The 21,649-nt window shown below is 44.1% G+C and overlaps 1 protein-coding gene across 1 annotated transcript in view; it reads left to right on the top strand.

Moving 5' to 3' along the window:
• Window positions 1-13,082: 13,082 nt before the first annotated feature.
• The window catches only part of LOC128699146 (uncharacterized), a 250,767-nt gene continuing 242,200 nt past the window's right edge, over window positions 13,083-21,649 (top strand). The window contains exon 1 of the mRNA XM_070090213.1: window positions 13,083-14,055. Coding sequence (XP_069946314.1) covers window positions 13,089-14,055 — 967 coding nt within the window. The 5' untranslated portion in view covers window positions 13,083-13,088. The remainder of the gene's footprint in view (window positions 14,056-21,649) is intronic.

Here is a 21,649-nt window from a genome sequence, read left to right as displayed (position 1 = left end):
CGAAGCCATGGACCTGTCACCTGTCTTGTAAATAGGTATTACATTTGCCATTTTCCACTTATCAGGCACTATGCCATTGAGATCCATAATGACAGGTATAATGTCCGCTTCATTACAGGTGACGAGTGATTAATTACAGGTCATGCTAGGTGTTTACAGGTGTTGTGAGAGTGATACCAGGTCATGCTAGGTGATTATTGTTGCTGCGAGAGTGATACCAAGTCATGCTAGGTGTTTACAGGTGCAGTGATAGTAATTCTAGGTCATGCTAGGTGGCTAATTGTGTCGTGAGAGTGATTCCAGGTCATGCTAGGTGATTACTGGTGCTGTGAGAGTGATTCCAGGTCATGCTAGGTGATTACTGGTGCTGTGAGAGTGATTCCAGTTCGTGTTTAAGGTTGACTGGCGCCTCTGAGTCTGTTATTAAAGTTACCAGAGTTAACCTGAGTCTTTATCATTATATTTCAGAGTAAAGGAGGTTAAAAAAATTAGGTAATTTTTAAATATGTTAATGAACCATACCACATGTTTGTTATATATATATATATATATATATGTAGGTAGAACATATATTCTCAGAACACCAGCTATCAGAAGGTCTATACTGGTGGAACAATGGTACAGTAGTACAGTTGTACAATGGTACAATAAAAAATGGTACATTACTTCAGTGGAACATTGGTTCAGTGATACAGTAGTACAGTAGTACAGCGGTCCGTTGGTTCAGTAGTACACTGGTTCTGTGGTACATTGGTTCAGCGATACAGTGGTACAGTAGTACAGTGGTACTGTCGTACAGTGGAACATTAGCTCAGTGGTACGTTGGTTCAGTGGTACATTGATTCAGAGATACAGCGGCACAGTAGTACAGTGGAACTGTGGTACAGTGATACAGTAGAACAGTGGTTCAGTGGTACAGCAGTACACTGGTACAGTGGTATAGTAATACAGTGGTATAGTAGTACAGCGGTACAATAGTACAGTGGTACAGTACTACAGTGGTACGGTAGTACAGTGGTACGATAGTACAGTGATGCACTGGTACAGTGGTACAGTAGTATAGTGGTATAGTGGTACAGTAGAACAGTGGAACAGTAATACAATGGAACATTAGCTCAGTGGCACATCGCTTCAGTGATACAGTGGTACAGTAGTACTGTGGTACAGTGGTATAGCAATTCAGTGGCTCGTTAGTTCACTGGTACACTGGTTCAGCGGTACATTGTTTCAGTGATACAGTGGTACAGTAGTACAGTGGTACTGTGGTACAATGGTACATTAGTTCAGTGGTTCAGTGATACAGTAGTACAGTGGTACAGTGGTACAGTGGTACAAAACTTCAGTAATACAGCGGTAGAGCAGCATAGTACTACAATGGTACAGTGGAACAGTGATACAGTGGTACAGCAATACTGTGGTACAGTAGTACAGTGGTACAGTAGTACAGTGGTGCAGTGGTACAGTTGTACAGTGGTACAGTAGTGCAGTGGAACAGGGGTGCAGTAGTTATGTGGTACAGTGGCACAGCAGTACAGTGGCACAGCAGTACAGTGGTACAGTAGTACAGTGGCACAGCAGTACAGTGGTATAGTGGTACAGTAGTACAGTAGTACATTGGTACAGTGGTATAGTGGTACAGTGGTAAAGTAGTGCAGTGGTATAGTGGTACAGTGGTACAGTAGTACAGTGGTACAGTAGTACAGTTGTACAGTGGTACAGTAGTACATAGGTACAGTGGTACAGTAGGACAGTGGTACAGTAGTGCAATTGCACAGTGGTACAGCAGTACAGTAGTACAGTGGTACAGCAGTACACTGGTACAGTGGTACAACAATGCAGTGGTACAGTAGTACAGTGGTACAGTAGTACAGTGGTACAGTAGTACAGTGGTACAGTAGTACAGTAGTACAGTACTACAGTTGTACAGGGGTACAGCAGTACAGTGGTACAGTAGTACATTGGTACAGCAGTACAGTGGTACAGTAGTACAGTGGTACAGTAGTACAGTAGTACAGTACTACAGTTGTACAGGGGTACAGCAGTACAGTGGTACAGTAGTACAGTGGTACAGTAGTACAGTGGTACAGTAGTACAGTGGTACAGTAGTACAGTGGTACAGTAGTACAGTAGTACAGTACTACAGTTGTACAGGGGTACAGCAGTACAGTGGTACAGTAGTACAGTGGTACAGTAGTACGGTGGTACAGTAGTACAGTGGTACAGTAGTACAGTGGTACAGTAGTACAGTGGTACAGTAGTACAGTGGTACAGTAGTACAGTAGTACAGTACTACAGTTGTACAGGGGTACAGCAGTACAGTGGTACAGCAGTACAGTGGTACAGTAGTACAGTGGTACAGTAGTACAGTGGTACAGTAGTACAGTGGTACAGTAGTACAGTGGTACAGTAGTACAGTAGTACAGTACTACAGTTGTACAGGGGTACAGCAGTACAGTGGTACAGTAGTACAGTGGTACAGTAGTACAGTGGTACAGTAGTACAGTAGTACAGTACTACAGTTGTACAGGGGTACAGCATTACAGTGGTACAGTAGTACAGTGGTACAGCGGTACAGTAGTACAGTGGTACAGTGGTACAGTAGTACAGTAGTACAGTGGTACAGCGGTACAGTAGTACAGTAGTACAGTGGTACAGTAGTACAGTGGTACAGTAGTACAGTGGTACAGTAGTACAGTAGTACAGTACTACAGTTGTACAGGGGTACAGCAGTACAGTGGTACAGTAGTACAGTGGTACAGTAGTACAGTGGTACAGTAGTACAGTAGTACAGTACTACAGTTGTACAGGGGTACAGCAGTACAGTGGTACAGTAGTACAGTGGTACAGTAGTACAGTGGTACAGTAGTACAGTAGTACAGTACTACAGTTGTACAGGGGTACAGCAGTACAGTGGTACAGTAGTACAGTGGTACAGCGGTACAGTAGTACAGTGGTACAGTGGTACAGTAGTACAGTAGTACAGTGGTACAGCGGTACAGTAGTACAGTAGTACAGTAGTACAGTGGTACAGTAGTACAGTAGTACAGTAGTACAGTGGTACAGTAGTACAGTAGTACAGTAGTACAGTAGTACAGCGGTACAGTAGTACAGTGGTACAGTAGTACAGTGGTACAGTAGTACAGTAGTACAGTGGTACAGTAGTACAGTGGTACAGTAGTACAGTGGTACAGTAGTACAGTAGTACAGTGGTACAGTAGTACAGTGGTACAGTAGTACAGTAGTACAGTAGTACAGCGGTACAGTAGTACAGTGGTACAGTAGTACAGTGGTACAGTAGTACAGTGGTACAGTAGTACAGTAGTACAGCGGTACAGTAGTACAGTGGTACAGTAGTACAGTAGTACAGTAGTACAGTAGTACAGTGGTACAGTAGTACAGTGGTACAGTAGTACAGTAGTACAGTTGTACAGTAGTACAGTGGTACAGTAGTACAGTAGTACAGTAGTACAGCGGTACAGTAGTACAGTGGTACAGTAGTACAGTGGTACAGTAGTACAGTGGTACAGTAGTACAGTAGTACAGTAGTACAGCGGTACAGTAGTACAGTGGTACAGTAGTACAGTAGTACAGTAGTACAGTAGTACAGCGGTACAGTAGTACAGTGGTACAGTAGTACAGTAGTACAGTGGTACAGTAGTACAGTGGTACAGTAGTACAGTAGTACAGTAGTACAGCGGTACAGTAGTACAGTGGTACAGTAGTACAGTATTACAGTAGTACAGTGGTACAGTAGTACAGTAGTACAGTAGTACAGCGGTACAGTAGTACAGTGGTACAGTAGTACAGCGGTACAGTAGTACAGTGGTACAGTAGTACAGTGGTACAGTAGTACAGTAGTACAGTGGTACAGTAGTACAGTGGTACAGTAGTACAGTAGTACAGTGGTACAGTAGTACAGTGGTACAGTAGTACAGTAGTACAGTAGTACAGCGGTACAGTAGTACAGTAGTACAGTAGTACAGTGGTACAGTAGTACAGTAGTACAGTGGTACAGTAGTACAGTAGTACAGTAGTGCAGTAGTACAGTGGTACAGTAGTACAGTGGTACAGCAGTACAGTGGTACAGCAGTACAGTGGTACAGCAGTACAGTGGTACAGCAGTACAGTGGTACAGTAGTACAGTAGTACAGTAGTACAGTGGTACAGTAGTACAGTGGTACAGTAGTACAGTGGTACAGTAGTACAGTAGTACAGTAGTACAGCGGTACAGTAGTACAGTAGTACAGTAGTACAGTGGTACAGTAGTACAGTAGTACAGTGGTACAGTAGTACAGTAGTACAGTAGTACAGTAGTACAGTGGTACAGTAGTACAGTGGTACAGCAGTACAGTGGTACAGCAGTACAGTGGTACAGTGGTACAGTGGTACAGTGGTACAGTGGTACAGTAGTACAGTGGTACAGTAGTACAGTGGTACAGTAGTACAGTAGTACAGCAGTACAGTGGTACAGTAGTACAGTGGTACAGTGGTACAGTAGTACAGTGGTACAGTAGTACAGTAGTACAGTAGTACAGTGGTACAGTGGTACAGTAGTACAGCAGTACAGTGGTACAGCAGTACAGTGGTACAGTGGTACAGTAGTACAGTGGTACAGTAGTACAGTGGTATAGTGGTACAGCAGTACAGTGGTACAGCGGTACAGTAGTACAGTAGTACAGTAGTACAGCAGTACAGTAGTACAGCAGTACAGTGGTACAGTAGTACAGTGGTATAGTGGTACAGCAGTACAGTGGTACAGCGGTACAGTAGTACAGTAGTACAGTAGTACAGTGGTACAGCAGTACAGTGGTACAGTAGTACAGTAGCACAGTTGTACAGTAGTACAGTAGTACAGTGGTACAGTGGTACAGTAGTACAGCAGTACAGTGGTACAGCAGTACAGTGGTACAGCAGTACAGTGGTACAGCGGTACAGTAGTACAGTAGTACAGTAGTACAGCAGTACAGTAGTACAGTAGTACAGTGGTATAGTGGTACAGCAGTACAGTGGTACAGTGGTACAGTAGTACAGTGGTACAGTAGTACAGTGGTACAGTAGTACAGTAGTACAGTAGTACAGCAGTACAGTGGTACAGTGGTACAGTGGTACAGTAGTACAGTAGTACAGCAGTACAGTGGTACAGTGGTACAGTAGTACAGTAGTACAGTGGTACAGTAGTACAGTAGTACAGTAGTACAGCAGTACAGTGGTAGAGTAGTACAGTGGTACAGCAGTACAGTGGTACAGCAGTACAGTGGTACAGCAGTACAGTGGTACAGTGGTACAGTAGTACAGTAGTACAGTGGTACAGTAGTACAGTAGTACAGTGGTACAGTGGTACAGTGGTACAGTAGTACAGTAGTACAGCAGTACAGTGGTACAGTGGTACAGTAGTACAGTAGTACAGTGGTACAGTAGTACAGCAGTACAGTGGTACAGTGGTACAGCAGTACAGTAGTACAGTGGTACAGTAGTACAGTAGTACAGCAGTACAGTGGTACAGTGGTACAGTAGTACAGTAGTACAGTGGTACAGTAGTACAGTAGTACAGTAGTACAGTAGTACAGTAGTACAGCAGTACAGTGGTACAGTAGTACAGTGGTACAGCAGTACAGTGGTACAGCAGTACAGTGGTACAGCAGTACAGTGGTACAGTGGTACAGTAGTACAGCAGTACAGTGGTACAGTAGTACAGTGGTACAGTAGTACAGTGGTACAGTAGTACAGTGGTACAGTAGTACAGTGGTACAGTAGTACAGTGGTACAGTAGTACAGTAGTACAGTGGTACAGTGGTACAGTGGTACAGCAGTACAGTGGTACAGTGGTACAGCAGTACAGTGGTACAGTGGTACAGTAGTACAGTGGTACAGTAGTACAGTAGTACAGCAGTACAGTGGTACAGTGGTACAGTAGTATAGTGGTACAGTGGTACAGTAGTACAGCAGTACAGTGGTACAGTGGTACAGCAGTACAGTGGTACAGTAGTACAGTGGTACAGTAGTACAGTAGAACAGTGGTACAGTAGTACAGTAGTACAGTGGGTGACAGTAGCACAGTGGTACAGTAGTGCACAGTAGTACAGTGATACAGTGGTAGCAGTACAGTGGTACAGTGGTACAGTAGTATAGTGGTACAGCAGTAGAAGTGGTAGCAGTGGGTGCAGGGTGGTACAGTGGTACAGTAGTACAGTAGTACAGTGATGCCACAGTGGTACAGCAGTACAGGGTGGTACAGTAGTACAGTGGTACAGGTGGTACAGGGTACAGTGGTACAGTAGGTGCAGTAGGTACAGCAGTACTGTGGTACAGTGGTACACAGCAGTTACAGGTGGTACAGGTGGTACAGGTGGTACGAATGTAGTACGGTAGTGCAGTGGGGATACAGTGGTACGTGCCAGGTACAGTGGTAGAAGTGGGTACAGGTGGTACAGTAGTAGCCAGTGGTGGCCATTTTGATGGGTACAAGTCGGTACAGTAGTGAAGAATTGGTGGCAGTGGTACGGCCAGTACGGTGGTACAGTGGTTACAGGTGGTACAGTAGGTGCAAGTGGTACCGAGTGGTACAGTAGTACAGGTAGGTATGGTGGTACAGTGGTACGGTAGTACGGTGGTACAATTGGTACGGTATTCTGGGATTGGTGCAGCAATGGCAATGTTACAGTGAAGCAGTGTACAGTGGTTTTTATTCGGGTGCCAGTGGTACAGTGGTACAGTAGTACAGTGGTACAATGGTACAGCAGTACAGTTATACAGTGGTACAGTGGTAAAATTTTCTTTTAACAAATCTCAAAATAAATTACTTAATAGTAACTGGATGAGAGAAACGTTACATAAATTATTCACCAGACAAATAATCCGTTGGTGACGACGTTTCGGTCTGACTTGGACCATTTACCAGTCACTTGTAAATGGTCCAGTAGGACCGCAACGTGTTGGTATTGTGTATTGTACCACTGTATTGTACCACTGTATTGTACCACTGTATTGTACCACTGTATTGTACCACTGTATTGTACCACTGTATTGTACCACTGTGTTGTACCACTGTATTGTACCACTGTATTGTACCACTGTATTGTACCACTGTGTTGTACCACTGTGTTGTACCACTGTATTGTACCACTGTATTGTACCACTGTGTTGTACCACTGTATTGTACCACTGTGTTGTACCACTGTATTGTACCACTGTATTGTACCACTGTATTGTACCACTGTGTTGTACCACTGTATTGTACCACTGTATTGTACCACTGTATTGTACCACTGTGTTGTACCACTGTGTTGTACCACTGTATTGTACCACTGTATTGTACCACTGTATTGTACCACTGTGTTGTACCACTGTATTGTACCACTGTATTGTACCACTGTGTTGTACCACTGTATTGTACCACTGTATTGTGAGTTGGTGGTCTTTATGCACTATATTATTCTCTGTATCTTTCTCTCTCTCTCTCTCTCTCTCTCTCTCTCTCTCTCTCTCTCTCTCTCTCTCTCTCTCTCTCTCTCTCTCTCTCTCTCTCTCTCTCTCTCTCTCTCTCTCTCTCTCTCTCTCTCTCTCTCTCTCTCTCTCTTTCTCTCTCTCTCTCTATCTCTCTCTTACAGAGGGTTATACAAGATTGGGTTATAGATACTTAACTTTTTTGACAAGCTAGGAGATATTCTTTTCTCTCCCTCTCTTACTCTCTCTCTCTCTCTCTCTCTCTCTCTCTCTCTCTCTCTCTCTCTCTCTCTCTCTCTATCTCTCTCTCTCTCTCTCTCTCTCTCTCTCTCTCTCTCTCTCTCTCTCTCTCTCTCTCTCTCTCTCTCTCTCTCTCTCTCTCTCTCTCTCTCTCTCTCTCTCTCTCTCTCTCTCTCTCTCTCTCTCTCTCTCTCTCTCTCTCTCTCTCTCTCTCTCTCTCTCTCTCTCTCTCTCTCTTTCTCTCTCTCTCTCTCTATCTCTCTCTTACAGAGGGTTATACAAGATTGGGTTATAGATACTTAACTTTTTTGACAAGCTAGGAGATATTCTTTTCTCTCCCTCTCTCTCTCCCTCTCTCGCTCTTTCTCTCTCTATCTCTCTCTCTCTCTCTCTCTCTCTCTCTCTCTCTCTCTCTCTCTCTCTCTCTCTCTCTCTCTCTCTCTCTCTCTCTCTCTCTCTCTCTCTCTCTCTCTCTCTCTCTCTCTCTCTCTCTCTCTCTCTCTCTCTCTCTCTCTCTCTCTCCCCTCCTCCTCCTCCTCCTCCTCCTCCTCCTCCTCCTCCTCCTCGGAGCAGACAATCAAGCTGGGAAAACGGAGCCTGACACAAGGTGATTGGACTATGCAACAGGGCAACGGAAGACAAACTGATGTCAGAACTAGGTTAACAGAGAGAGAAAGAGAGAGAGAGAGAGTTAATTCCGTCAGTGAATGGCATTGGACTCACCCCCCCCCCATCACCCTCCGGCTGGGATGGAAAGGCAGGAGTAATTAAGACGTTGTTATTGTTCTTGTGGACCTGCTAGGACGCGCTATACACGCTGCCACACGAGATAGTGAACGACTTCATAGCACACGTAATTAACAAGCAGGGACACGGAAGGACATGTAAGAGACACGCAGGGACACGAGGGAACACGTGAGAGACACGCAGGGGCACGCAGGGACACGGGGGAACACGTGAGAGACATGCAGGGACACGCAGGGACACGCAGGGACACGCAGGGACACGCAGGGACACGCAGGGACACGCAGGGACACGCAGGGGCACGCAGGGACACGCAGGGACACGCAGGGACACGCAGGGACACGCAGGGACACGCTGACATGCTCATTTCTTGATCCATGTCTTATTTTCTCCTTCGTTCTTTACCAATTTCCAGTCCAACCTTTAATCCGTTCCTTATTCCCATCTTCCAACCCTCTTCTTGCTCTCCTCTCTTCCAATCCTATTCCAATTCTATTCCACAATTCCAATCCCCTAAATTCCCATTTCCCCATTTTCTTTTAATTTTTCTTTTCCAGATCCCATACTTATTTTTTTTAATTATTTTATCTCCATCTCCCTATTTCATTAACCTATTTCACTCCTGCCTTCCCCAGTTCCTTACACCTATTACCCATCCACCTTTTACAACCTATTACCCATTCCTCTCTACTGTTATAACTCATTACCCTTCCCTAACATCTCACCCATCCAGATTATCCCTTTCTCTTATCTCTCCCATCCCCATTACTATTTTTTTTATCTTTCTCCCACCTGTCCCTCTCTCTTACAGCCCATTATCCATACCCTCTCCTCTTACATTCCATCACCCTTCCCATTACCTTACCACAGACCCTTATGATCTTAATCTGGATAACCTGTCATATACGCGTTTAAGAGAGTGGGAATTTATCCAGGGATAGTCTGCAGGAGGGGAGGATCTCTGTCTACCAGTCAGTCTGTCAGAGACTGTTGTCTTCCTACCAGTCAGTCTGTCAGAGACTGCTGTCTTCCTACCAGCCAGTCTGTCAGAGACTGCTGTCTTCCTACCAGCCAGTCTGTCAGAGATTGTTGTCTTCCTACCAGTCAGTCAGTCAGGGACTGTTGTCTTCCTACCAGTCAGTCTGTCAGAGACTGTTGTCTTCCTACCAGTTAGTCTGTCACTGACTGTTGTCTTCCTACCAGTCAGTCACTGACTGTTGTCTTCCTACCAGTCAGTCTGTCAGAGACTGTTATCTTCCTACCAGTCAGTCTGTCAGAGACTGTTGTCTTCCTACCAGTCAGTCTGTCAGAGACTGTTGTTTTCCTACCAGTCAGTCTGTCTGAGACTGTTGTCTCCCTACCAATCAGTCTGTTAGAGACTGTCTTCCTACCAGTCAGTCTGTCAAAGACCACTTCTATAACCATTTCTATGACTGGGGAAGGTGGGAAGGATGGTAAAAGTGGGAGAGATGAGATGGGAGGGATGAGTTATGGGAGGAATGGGGAAGGTGGGAGGGATGGTGAAGGTCGGAAGGATGGAAGGGATAGGAGGGATGGGAAAGGTGGGAGGAATTTGAGGGATGAGAGAGATGTAAGGGATGAGAGGGATGAAAAGGATGGGGAAGCTGGAAGAGATGCGAGGGATTAGAGGGGGGAGGGATGAAAAAGGTGGGAAGGATGGGAAGGATGGGAAGGATGGGAGGGGTGGGAGGGGTGTTTTCTTCACTTGTGGTTCACTGCACTTAGCACTTTCTTCTTCACACCAGAGTTCACTCAGTAGACAATACACATTACGCAAGATATTTTGCTCCTCAATTCTGGAGAGAGGACGGGTAGGTGCTGGTGGGTAGGATAGCAGTGCTAGTTGGAGGACTGAAGTGCTGGACTGGGGCTGGAGTGGAAGACAGTAGTGCTGGACTGGTGCTGGAGTGGAAGACAGTAGTACTGGATGGAGGACAGGAGTGCTGGATGGAGGACAGGAGTGCTGGATGGAGGACAGGAGTGCTGGACTGGTGCTGGAGTGGAAGACAGTAATACTGGATGAAGGACAGGAGTGCTTAACTGGTGCTGGAGTGGAAGACAGTAATACTGGATGGAGGTCAGGAGTGCTTAACTGGTGCTGGAGTGGAAAACAGTAGTACTGGATGGAGGACAGGAGTGCAAGACCAGTGCTGGAGTGGCAGACAGTAGTACTGGATGGAGGACAGGATTACTGGACTGGCACTGGAGTGGAAGTCAGTACTGCTGGATGGAGGACAGTAGTGCTGGACTGGTACTGGAGTGGAAGACAGTAGTACTGGATGGAGGACAGGAGTGCTGGACTGGTGCTGGAGTGGAAGACAGTAGTACTGGATGGAGGACAGGAGTGCTGGACTGGTACTGGAGTGGAAGACAGTAGTACTGGATGGAGGACAGGAGTGCTGGACTGGTGTTGGAGTGGAAGACAGTAGTACTGGATGGAGGACAGGAGTGCTGGACTGGTACTGGAGTGGAAGTCAGTAGTGCTGGATGGAGGACAGTAGTGCTGGACTGGTACTGGAGTGGAAGACAGTAGTACTGGATGGAGGACAGGAGTGCTGGACTGGTACTGGAGTGGAAGACAGTAGTACTGGATGGAGGACAATAGTACTGGATGGAGGACAGGAGTGCTGGACTGGTACTGGAGTGGAAGACAGTAGTACTGGATGGAGGACAGGAGTGCTGGACTGGTGCTGGAGTGGAAGTCAGTAGAGCTGGATGGAGGACAGGAGTGCTGGACTGGTACTGGAGTGGAAGACAGTAGTACTGGATGGAGGACAGGAGTGCTGGACTGGTATTGGAGTGGAAGACAGTAGTACTGGATGGAGGACAGTAGTACTGGATGGAGGACAGGAGTGCTGGACTGGTGTTGGAGTGGAAGACAGTAGTACTGGATGGAGGACAGGAGTGCTGGACTGGTACTGGAGTGGAAGACAGTAGTACTGGATGGAGGACAATAGTACTGGATGGAGGACAGGAGTGCTGGACTGGTACTGGAGTGGAAGACAGTAGTACTGGATGGAGGACAGGAGTGCTGGACTGGTGCTGGAGTGGAAGTCAGTAGAGCTGGATGGAGGACAGGAGTGCTGGACTGGTGCTGGAGTGGAAGACAGTAGTACTGGATGGAGGACAGGAGTGCTGGACTGGTGCTGGAGTGGAAGACAGTAGTACTGGATTTAGGACAGAAGTGCTGGACTGGTACTGGAGTGGAAGACAGTAGTACTGGATGGAGGACAGGAGTGCTGGACTGGTACTGGAGTGGAAGACAGTAGTACTGGATGGAGGACAGTAGTACTGGATGGAGGACAGGAGTGCTGAACTGGTACTGGAGTGGAAGACAGTAGTACTGGATGGAGGACAGGAGTGCTGGACTGGTACTGGAGTGGAAGACAGTAGTACTGGATGGAGGACAGTAGTACTGGATGGAGGACAGGAGTGCTGGACTGGCACTGGAGTGGAAGACAGTAGTACTGGATGGAGGACAGGAGTGCTGGACTGGTACTGGAGTGGAAGACAGTAGTACTGGATGGAGGACAGTAGTACTGGATGGAGGACAGGAGTGCTGGACTGGTGCTGGAGTGGAAGACAGTAGTACTGGATGGAGGACAGTAGTACTGGATGGAGGACAGGAGTGCTGGACTGGTACTGGAGTGGAAGACAGTAGTACTGGATGGAGGACAGTAGTACTGGATGGAGGACAGGAGTGCTGGACTGGTACTGGAGGGGTAAAAGATGTATGCTGAACGTAAACATGTCACAGTGTTTGACTTCATCGGTTATCATAGGTTAAATCTTCGTTGTTTACATTCACGTTCGAATAACATCTCTAGACGATTGTAAATAAAAATTGTATATTATGTACTCAGAGTTTAAATAATGACTACTTAATAACACGCACGCTTCAACCTTAAACAACTGTCTAGCCTTACCTAGATAAAGTTTGGAATGATTTATGTCTATGTAGGTCCCCTTCAACGCTGGTGACTTAATATGAAAAACTGCTAACGGCTTCAAATTGATTATAGACGTGTATTATCGTATTTTCCGTCATATAAGGCGCACGAACATTCGAGGTATATAAGAGGATGTTTGCAAGCAGTTGTAACGTAACGTTAGTAAATAACTGTTAAAATGTAACGCTAAACCTACTCTTGACCACGACCTTGAGCATATAAGGCGCAGGATGATTTTCGAAGACGTTTCTGTGGAAAAAGCGCGTTTTATAGTCCATTATATATATATATATATATATATATATATATATATATATATATATATATATATATATATATATATATATATATATATATATAGATATATATATATATAATTTGCCATTTTTATTGAAGAGATTGGGTGTTGGTGTCCATGTGATAACTTGTGATTATATCTCATGATTTAACTGCTTTAGAAATTTATGCCGCATTCTGCACTATTTATTTCGCGTGCATTGCCGCACTGGGGGCTAGGGTCATGCATTATGGGAATGCTTTTATCAGATCGCGTATCGACTGATATACTGCATATCTTGTTTATAAAATCAATTATGAAAACTCAATATCAGCCAGAGTATATATGATTTGTTTGAATTTTGCACAGATGAGTCAATAATTTTTTTTATTTTTATTTTCAGATAATCTCCAATGAAGATCAACACCAGCACCACCGCCAGTGTTCCCCACCACCAGAGTCACCACCAGCACCACTACCACCACCACCACCACCACCATCAAACCAACTACCACCACCACTGCCACCACCGCCACTGCCACCATCACCATCACCATCACCACCACCAGCAACAACAGAAGCCAACATCCTGCCTATATGAACCCAACCAACAGAATTTGAGAACCTGTCTCTCTCAACAGCAACAGACGCAGGTATCCTGCCTTCCTGAGCAGCAACAGACGCAGGTATCCTGCCTTCCTGAGCAGCAACAGACGCGGGTATGCTGCCTTCCTAAGCAGCAACAGACGCAGGTATCCTGCCTTCCTGAGCAGCAACAGAGGCGGGTATCCTGCCTTCCTAAGCAGCAACAGACGCAGGTATCCTGCCTTCCTGAGCAGCAACAGACGCAGGTATCCTGCCTTCCTGAGCAGCAACAGACGCAGGTATCCTGCCTTCCTGAGCAGCAACAGAGGCGGGTATCCTGCCTTCCTAAGCAGCAACAGACGCAGGTATCCTGCCTTCCTGAGCAACAAGAACAACGGCCACAAAATAGCACCTGCTGTCAAAGCCAACAGAAGCACCCCTTTCAACTACAAACAGAGCCCTACGAACAGCAACAGTGGAGAAAACCGAGCTGGCATCACCACCACCACAAGGAACAACCGCAGTATCATCACCACTACCACCTGCAGCAACATCACCAGCACTACCACCATCATCAGCTGCAGCAGCAGCAGCAGCAGTGCGCCCTGGGAAACAACCTACGACCCCTGAGAGTCCTGGTGGTGGTGGTGGTCGTGGCGCTGCTACAGACGACCGCTCTGGGATGCCGCATCTCCGAATTCACTTGCGGCAGCTCCGAGTGCGTGCCTGCGGACGCTTACTGTGATGGAGAACCCGACTGCTCCGATAGAACCGACGAACCCAGAGACTGCTCACGTGAGTTATCATTACCTTTATTTACCGGTTCTTAGACAGGTATTTACCGTATTTCAGTCATATAAGGCGCACCAGCATATAAGACAACGTCAGTAAACAACTGCTGAAGTATAACACAAAGCCTACCCTTTACGTTGACCATATAAGACGCAGGATATTTTTCCAAGACATTTTGAGAGGAAAAAAGTGCGCCTTATACGCCGGAAAATACGGTACGTGAACATCATACATGTTCAGCTGTAAACAGACAAATAATGTAATAGAGTGAGCTTTTGACAACTCAAAATTTTGAAAGATGACCAACATTTATTAAAAAAAAAAAAACTTTCGCTTAGTGTAGAGTTTCCTCAGGTCACGTTTCGCTCTGTGTAGAGCTTTTATCAAATTGTTTTAAGCAATGTGCAGAGGTTTATCAAGTCACATTTCGCTATATGTAGGACCTTATCAAGTCACGTATTGCCCCTTGTAGACCTTTATCAGCTCACGATTGACGAAGCTCTACACAGAGCGAAACGTTATCACAACAAAAGCCTGTCTTACACCGAGTGTTTCACACCCCATGTTTCACAATGATAAATCAAACACTTGAGAAATATTTAGGAACCTTTATTCAGGAAACGTTTCGCCAGCCAGTGACTTCTTGAGCCCGATGTAGAGGAAGAGTGGAAGATGTCGAGGAATTTGGAGTCAATGTGTTCAGGGCTGAGGGACTGATTACCTCAAACTCCTCGTCATCTGTCACTCTTTCTCTACATTGGACTGAAGAAGCCACTGGGTGGCGAAACGTTTCCAGGTGTTACACAAGTGTCTCTTTTATCAGCTTGTCGGTTTTCTAAATCATTTATTCATATGTTTCACAAAATTTCACAACATCTGTTTTACGCTTTTTACCGTGCGTTTTACACGCTGTGTTTTACACTGTTTTTACACCATTTGTTTTACACTCCTTTACACCATTTGTTTTACCAGTGTGTTTTACAAAATGTTTTACACCGTGTGTTTTACGTTGTTTAATACCATGTGTTTCACACTATAAGTAAGACATGGTATATGGGAGTAAGACATGGTATATGGGAGCAAGACATTGTATATGGGAGTGAGACATGGTATATGGGAGTGAGGCATGGTATATGGGAGTGAGAAATGTTATATGGGAGTAAGACATGGCATATGGGAGTGAGACATGGTATATGGGAGTGAGACATGGTATATAGAAATAAGACATGGTATATGGAAGTGAGACATGGTATATGGGAGCAAGACATTGCATATGGGAGTAAGAAATGATATATGGGAGTGAGACATGGTATATGGCAGTGAGACATGATATATGGGAGTGAGACATGGTATGTTGGTGTAAGACATGTTATTTGCTGCAGTAAGACATGTAAACATGATCATGTTGGAAAGCAGAGTAGCGTGAATGTCAGGGAGACAATTCTGAACATGTAAGTTAAAGGACAATGTAGGCTGACTAAGGGTGTAAATTCAGTGGGCTAAGGAGAGTGATTTGTTGATGTAGTTTAGACATGCAGAGAGGATAGAGTGGGACAGATTGATGAAGAGGGTGCGTAAATCTAGGGAGGAAGGTGGAGGGAGGGGATACAAGAGGCTTTGAGCTCTAGGGGCTGGAGCATCCAGCAGGCTTGTGTAAGAGTGATATATATACATAGTATATATATATATATATATATATATATATATATATATATATATATATATATATATATATATATATATATATATATATATATATATATATATATATATATATATATATATATATATATATATATATATATATATATATATATATATATATGTATAAATATATATTTAGTCGGGTTAGGCTAAAATAAATTGCGCTTGTTATAATAGGGTTAGGTAAGTTTTCTAAGTTCATTTTGGTGCAAAATTATAAATTTTTACAACAACATTAATAAAAAAAATATATCTTTAAACGTATAAGAGAAAATTTTAGAAAGGACTTAATTTTAAATGAGTTCTTGCTAATTGACCAGTTTTACATATTCGGCACGACATATATATATACATATAATATATATATATATATATATATATATATATATATATATATATATATATATATATATATATATATATATATATATATATATATATATATATATGTCGTGCCGAATAGGCAGAACTTGCGATCTTGGCTTAAATAGCAACGCTCATCTTGCCATATAGGACATGTGAAAATTTGTGTATGCAATAATTTCGCCAAAATCATTCTGAACCTAACGAAAAAAATATATTTCACTGTGTTTGTTTAGTACTAAATTACTGTAAACAAATCTAAAATATATTTAGCTGGGCTAGGCTAAAATAAATTGTGCTTGTTATAATAAGGTTAGGTAAGTTTTCTAAGTTCCTTTTGGTGCAAAATTAAAAAATTTTACATCAACATTAATGAAAAAAATATATCTTTAAACGTATAAGAGAAAATTTTAGAAAGGACTTAATTTTAAATGAGCTCTTGCTAATTGGCCAGTTTTACCTATTAGGCACGACATATATATATATATATATATATATATATATATATATATATATATATATATATATATATATATATATAAGTTCTTGAGGGAAAATGCCAAGAAAAGTATGAAAACTGAGAGAAAATGTAAAGCAGGTGGAGGCTGGAGTTCATCTCGCTCTTGGGTTGCTACTCGCAGCATCTCTCATCTAAGCAAAACATTTTGTATTTTCTTTTTTTTTTTTTATCTCGGGTGCTCGACAAGCTGTACTTTGGGTGTACTCACCTAGTTGTACTCACCTTCATTTGCCGCTACTGGGTCACTCTTCCTGCTCCATGAGCTTTATCATACCGCTTCCTAAAGCTATGTGTGGATCCTGCCTCAACTACATCACTTCCCAGATTATTCTACTCCCTGACAACTCTGTGACTGAAGAAATACTTCCTAACATCCCTGTGATTCATCTGAGTCTTCAACTTCCAACTGTGACCCCTTGCTGCTGTGTCCCATCTCTGGAACATCCTGTCTTTGATCACCTTGTTAACTCCTCTCAGTATTTTATATGTCGTTATCATATCCCCCTGATCACTCCTGTCTTCCAGTACCGTCAGGTCGATTTCCCTTAACCTCTCCTCGTAGGACATGCCCCTTAGTACCGGGACTAGTCTTGTTGCAAACCTTTGCACTTTCTCTAATTTCCTTACGTGCTTGGCTAGTTGTGGGTTCCAAACTGGTGCCGCATAATCCAATATAGGCCTAACTTACACGGTGTACAGGGTCCTGAACGATTCTTTATTAAGATGTCGGAATTCTGTTCTTAGGTTTGCTAGGTGCCCATATGCTGCAGCAGTTATTTGGTTGATGTGTACCTCAGGAGATGTGCCTGGTGTTATAATTACCCCAAGATCCTTTTCCTTGTGTGAGGTTTGTAGACTCTGGTCCCCTAGTCTGTACTCCGTTTGTGGTCTTCTTTGCCCTTCCCCAATCTTCATGACTTTGCACTTGGTGGGGTTGAACTCCAGGAGCCAATTGCTTGACCAGGCCTGTAGCCTGCTGTGTGTGTGTGTGTGTGTGTGTGTGTGTGTGTGTGTGTGTGTGTGTGTGTGTGTGTGTGTGTGTGTGTGTGTGTGTGTGTGTGTGTGTGTGTGTGTGTGTGTGTGTGTGTGTGAGTGTGTGTGTGTGTGTGTGTGTGCTTCTGTTTGCCTGTCTTACACACACAAAGAACTCATGCAAATCCTCTCATAAAGTTTTAACTTAAACCACACACACACACACACACACACACACACACATATATCCTCCCTAATATATTTTTCTTCCCCACGCGTTTGTGTATACACACAGGCGATATCTTACGAATATTCTCTCGTAATACATCCCTGTACACATTATTATCGCAATAACCAGAGGTTAATCACCACTGTAAATCACTTACTAAATCCCATAATCCCACCAGAGCACTGAATTGTCCCTAGAATGCATGCAACGTGACGTTTTCGTTGCAATGTTGACATGCTTGCAATGCCATGTCTCACGTAGACAGCTGATGAGCTAAAATTTAATATTTAATAGAGAATGAAAGTCTCCCCAGTGATTTTTTTTTACGAATTGTTATACTGAAAATGTGGGAGGGAGGGAGGTTGAAATCCTTATAGCTGGTCGGTTGCACAGTCAGGGTTAAGTACCGTCAGGTCAGGCTTGTTACTGGATGGGTGACTGATGCGGTACTTAAACTTCCTGGCTAATAATAATGGAGAAACACTGCAGAAAGCCAACTGACCCATATAAAGGTTAGGCTAAGTTCTGTCGTCATTAAGGCAGGTTTTAATACCACTGTGGTAAGTTTCCCCGACATTAGGGTTGGTATCACCAGGTGAACTGAAGACAGGTGACAAGTGAGCCGGACACACCTGTGACAAGTGAGCCGGACACACAGGTGACAGATGAACTTAAGACACCTGACAGGTGAACCACTCGCCCTCTCTAGTCCGTCATTAATTTAATCTTCCCCTTCACCTTAGTCCTCCCCTAATTACCTTAATTAATTATTATATAACTTTTTTGATGGTTAAAAAAAAATGAAAATAAAGAAAAATTTCCATACTTCTTGTCTGTGTAACAAAGGTGGGACAAAGACAGAGGTCTAACAAAGACAAGAGTGTAACGCAGACAGGTGTGTCCACAAAGACAAAGATGAAACACAGTTGCGTGGACACAGACAGGAGTGTAATACAGACAGACTTGTGGTGCAAACACACAAATATGCAGAACAGAACTTTTAAGGCGCAACGTTAATCTCTAAGCAGATCTTTATAGTACTTATCCCTGAGCAGATGCTCACGAAGCTTTACAAGACAAACGTTCACATAAAGCTCTTTCTAGCATGTCTGCGTTTTAAATTTTTGTTTCCCGACTGAAAGCTTTAATTGAGTGGCCTTCTTACTTTGTTGGTCTGTTGTTACTCTCTAACATGAAGCTGTGTACTGTTGCTTCTTATTGTTCAGATTGATGTAGTGAGTTTGGTATACATCACGTGTCTGTGTGTGTGTGTGTGTGTGTGTGAGTGTGTGTGTGTGTGTGTGTGTGTGTGTGTGTGTGTGTGTGTGTGTGTGTGTGTGTGTGTGTGTGTGTGTGTGTGTGTGTGAAAGACAAGAGGGAATAAGGAAAGAAGGAAAGGGACGAATAATGGAACGAGGGGGAAGGAAAAAGAAAAAAAATTAAGACAGGAGAATTAGAATGACAAGGATGGGGGAGGGAATAAACATGGAGAATAAACATGACAGACGAGCGCTACAACTCTTCCCCGCCATAGGTTTGAATCCCACCCGTTCTGTGAATTGTCTGAAATTGTTTTATTAAAATTTTGTGAGTTAGAAAAGGGGAAAGGCTAATGAAAGGTACTCGAGAGACGTGAGAAAAGGATTTCGAATAAAGAAGATGAGAAAGATACGGAAGAGAGGGGAGAAGAAGAGTGAATAAAGGAATGGCGATGGGGTAAATGGAATATGCAAGAAGAAGGAGGAAGAAGAGACTGGATGGATAGAAGAGGCAGAGAAGATTGGATAGATAAAAGAAGGGAAAAAAGGGAAGAAGTAGATGGAGGGAGAGAGTGAGAGGAGACTAGGTAGATGGATGGAGACAGGAAGGAAAGGAGCAAGAAGGAAAGAGCCAGCTAGAGGGAGAAGCCTCCCTCATAAAATCTTGATAAATATGTAAATTTAGAGATAAGCTTCCTGTGACCCCTGCTGTGGTGTGGAGGGGGTGCCCTGAGGGTATCAGGGAATGCCAAGGCCCCCCGACACTGTGCAGAGGGGGCGTTGCCCCTCTTGGGTGCCAGAAAGCATCCGGAAACAGTTTCAGGGGTAAACGTCCCTGCGGCCCGGTCACAGACCAGGTTTGAGTAACCTTGCTGTTGGTGCTAACCGCAGGCAGTTGAACGTGTACCCCACGACGTAGTGTTGTGTGTATACCATAAGTGAGGATTTAATGAGTCAGATACATAAGATGGCTGCCGGTACTTGGCTGGAAAAGTGTCTGAGTAAATTGCATAACTGCACAAACAGAGAGAAAGTGTTGGCTCGCTGAAGCCAAAAGCTTGACAGTTGATTCGGTTGCTGCCATCTTCGCTAAGATAATATTCCTTTAAGACAGAATATTCACCATCACCAGTGATAACGGCGCACAAAAAAAAGTCCCAAAGGAAAAGCGAGCTAAAACCCTGAGAGAAGTGGGGTCGAGATGAAGCACCCTCAGGAGTGCTGGCGAGGGCGGCTTACCAGGCCAAGAAAAGAAATTCACGCATCGGACGGATTAATAGTTACCCAGTAACTTTGAGAGGTCCCTATAGTACAAGAGTACAATTTGCCAGTGAGAGCAAAGTCATCAGGTGTTCGCTGACTCTTCATCAGTCCGACACTGCATCTGACCTCCCATCACTGAAATGTTTCCACAGGCACAAAATATAACGAGGTATACTTGACATCGACTGGCGTCCTGATGTTGATCTATCGACTCTGATGTGATGAAAATTTTGACCTACTACTGGACGACTTGACAAACAGATACTACATTGCTTTATTTTCATCTCTCTCTCTGTCTCTCTGTCTGTCTGTCTCTCTCTCTCTCTCTCTCTCTCTCTCTCTCTCTCTCTCTCTCTCTCTCTCTCTCTCTCTCTCTCTCTGTCTGTCTGTCTGTCTCTCTCTCTCTCTCTCTCTCTCTCTCTCTTTACACAGGATTTGACAAGGTTAAGGATCCCTAGCTTTATTGACAAGCTATTTACAGGTTAAGGATTCTTAACTTTATTGACAAGCTAAGAGCTGTTACCTACATCAGCTCATTTGAAAGCATTTTTATTGTTATGAGACATACAAGTAAGGAACAGGATGAAGTTGAAGCCATCTGTGGGCCAGCATTTCCATTTGATCAACTGACGTTATCTCGTTGACATCATTATGCTGTACGAGTGTGTTCCATACTCGAGTCATCCTGGCTATATATGATCTCGGATGGAGTGATGTTCTGGAGAAGGGTACAGCCAGAGTGAAGTTGCTACTTTCTGCCCGTCTTGTGGCATAAAAGCTTGTTTCACGCTGTCCTCGAAGTGGATCCAAGTGTGGTACTTTGACAATATTGGCCTTGTACATAACAGTAAGGCAACCCACATCTCTCCTGTGTTGAAGGCTCTGCTGAAATGACAGATCTATCCAGGATGGGTCCAGGCGAGAGATGAGACGTCTTGCTCTGTTCTCCACTCTGTCAAGCAGTCGCAGATGAGAGGGAGGGCAGGCAAACCAAGAAAGTGGAGCATATTCAAGGTGTGAGCGTACTTGTGCCTCGTACAGAATCTTGCAACTCCTACTGTCAAGCAGATGCGAGATACGGCGAAGTGCTGTAAGCTTCCATCTGCCTTGTTTGTAGATTTACAACATCGTTCTTCATGGTTGGTTTCGAGTCAAATTTCACCCCAAGGATATCAACTTCTTCTCCAGGTGCCAACACCCTCCCATTCATCCTTACTATTGCACCAGCATTACCATCATGGTGCCTAGAGACCATCATTATTTGCGTTTTCTCAGGTGCAAATGTTA

Source organism: Cherax quadricarinatus, chromosome 31, assembly GCF_038502225.1.
Source record: "Cherax quadricarinatus isolate ZL_2023a chromosome 31, ASM3850222v1, whole genome shotgun sequence".
In the NCBI taxonomy this organism is placed as follows: Eukaryota; Metazoa; Arthropoda; class Malacostraca; order Decapoda; family Parastacidae; genus Cherax; species Cherax quadricarinatus.
This window is presented reverse-complemented; position numbering and strand designations above follow the sequence as displayed.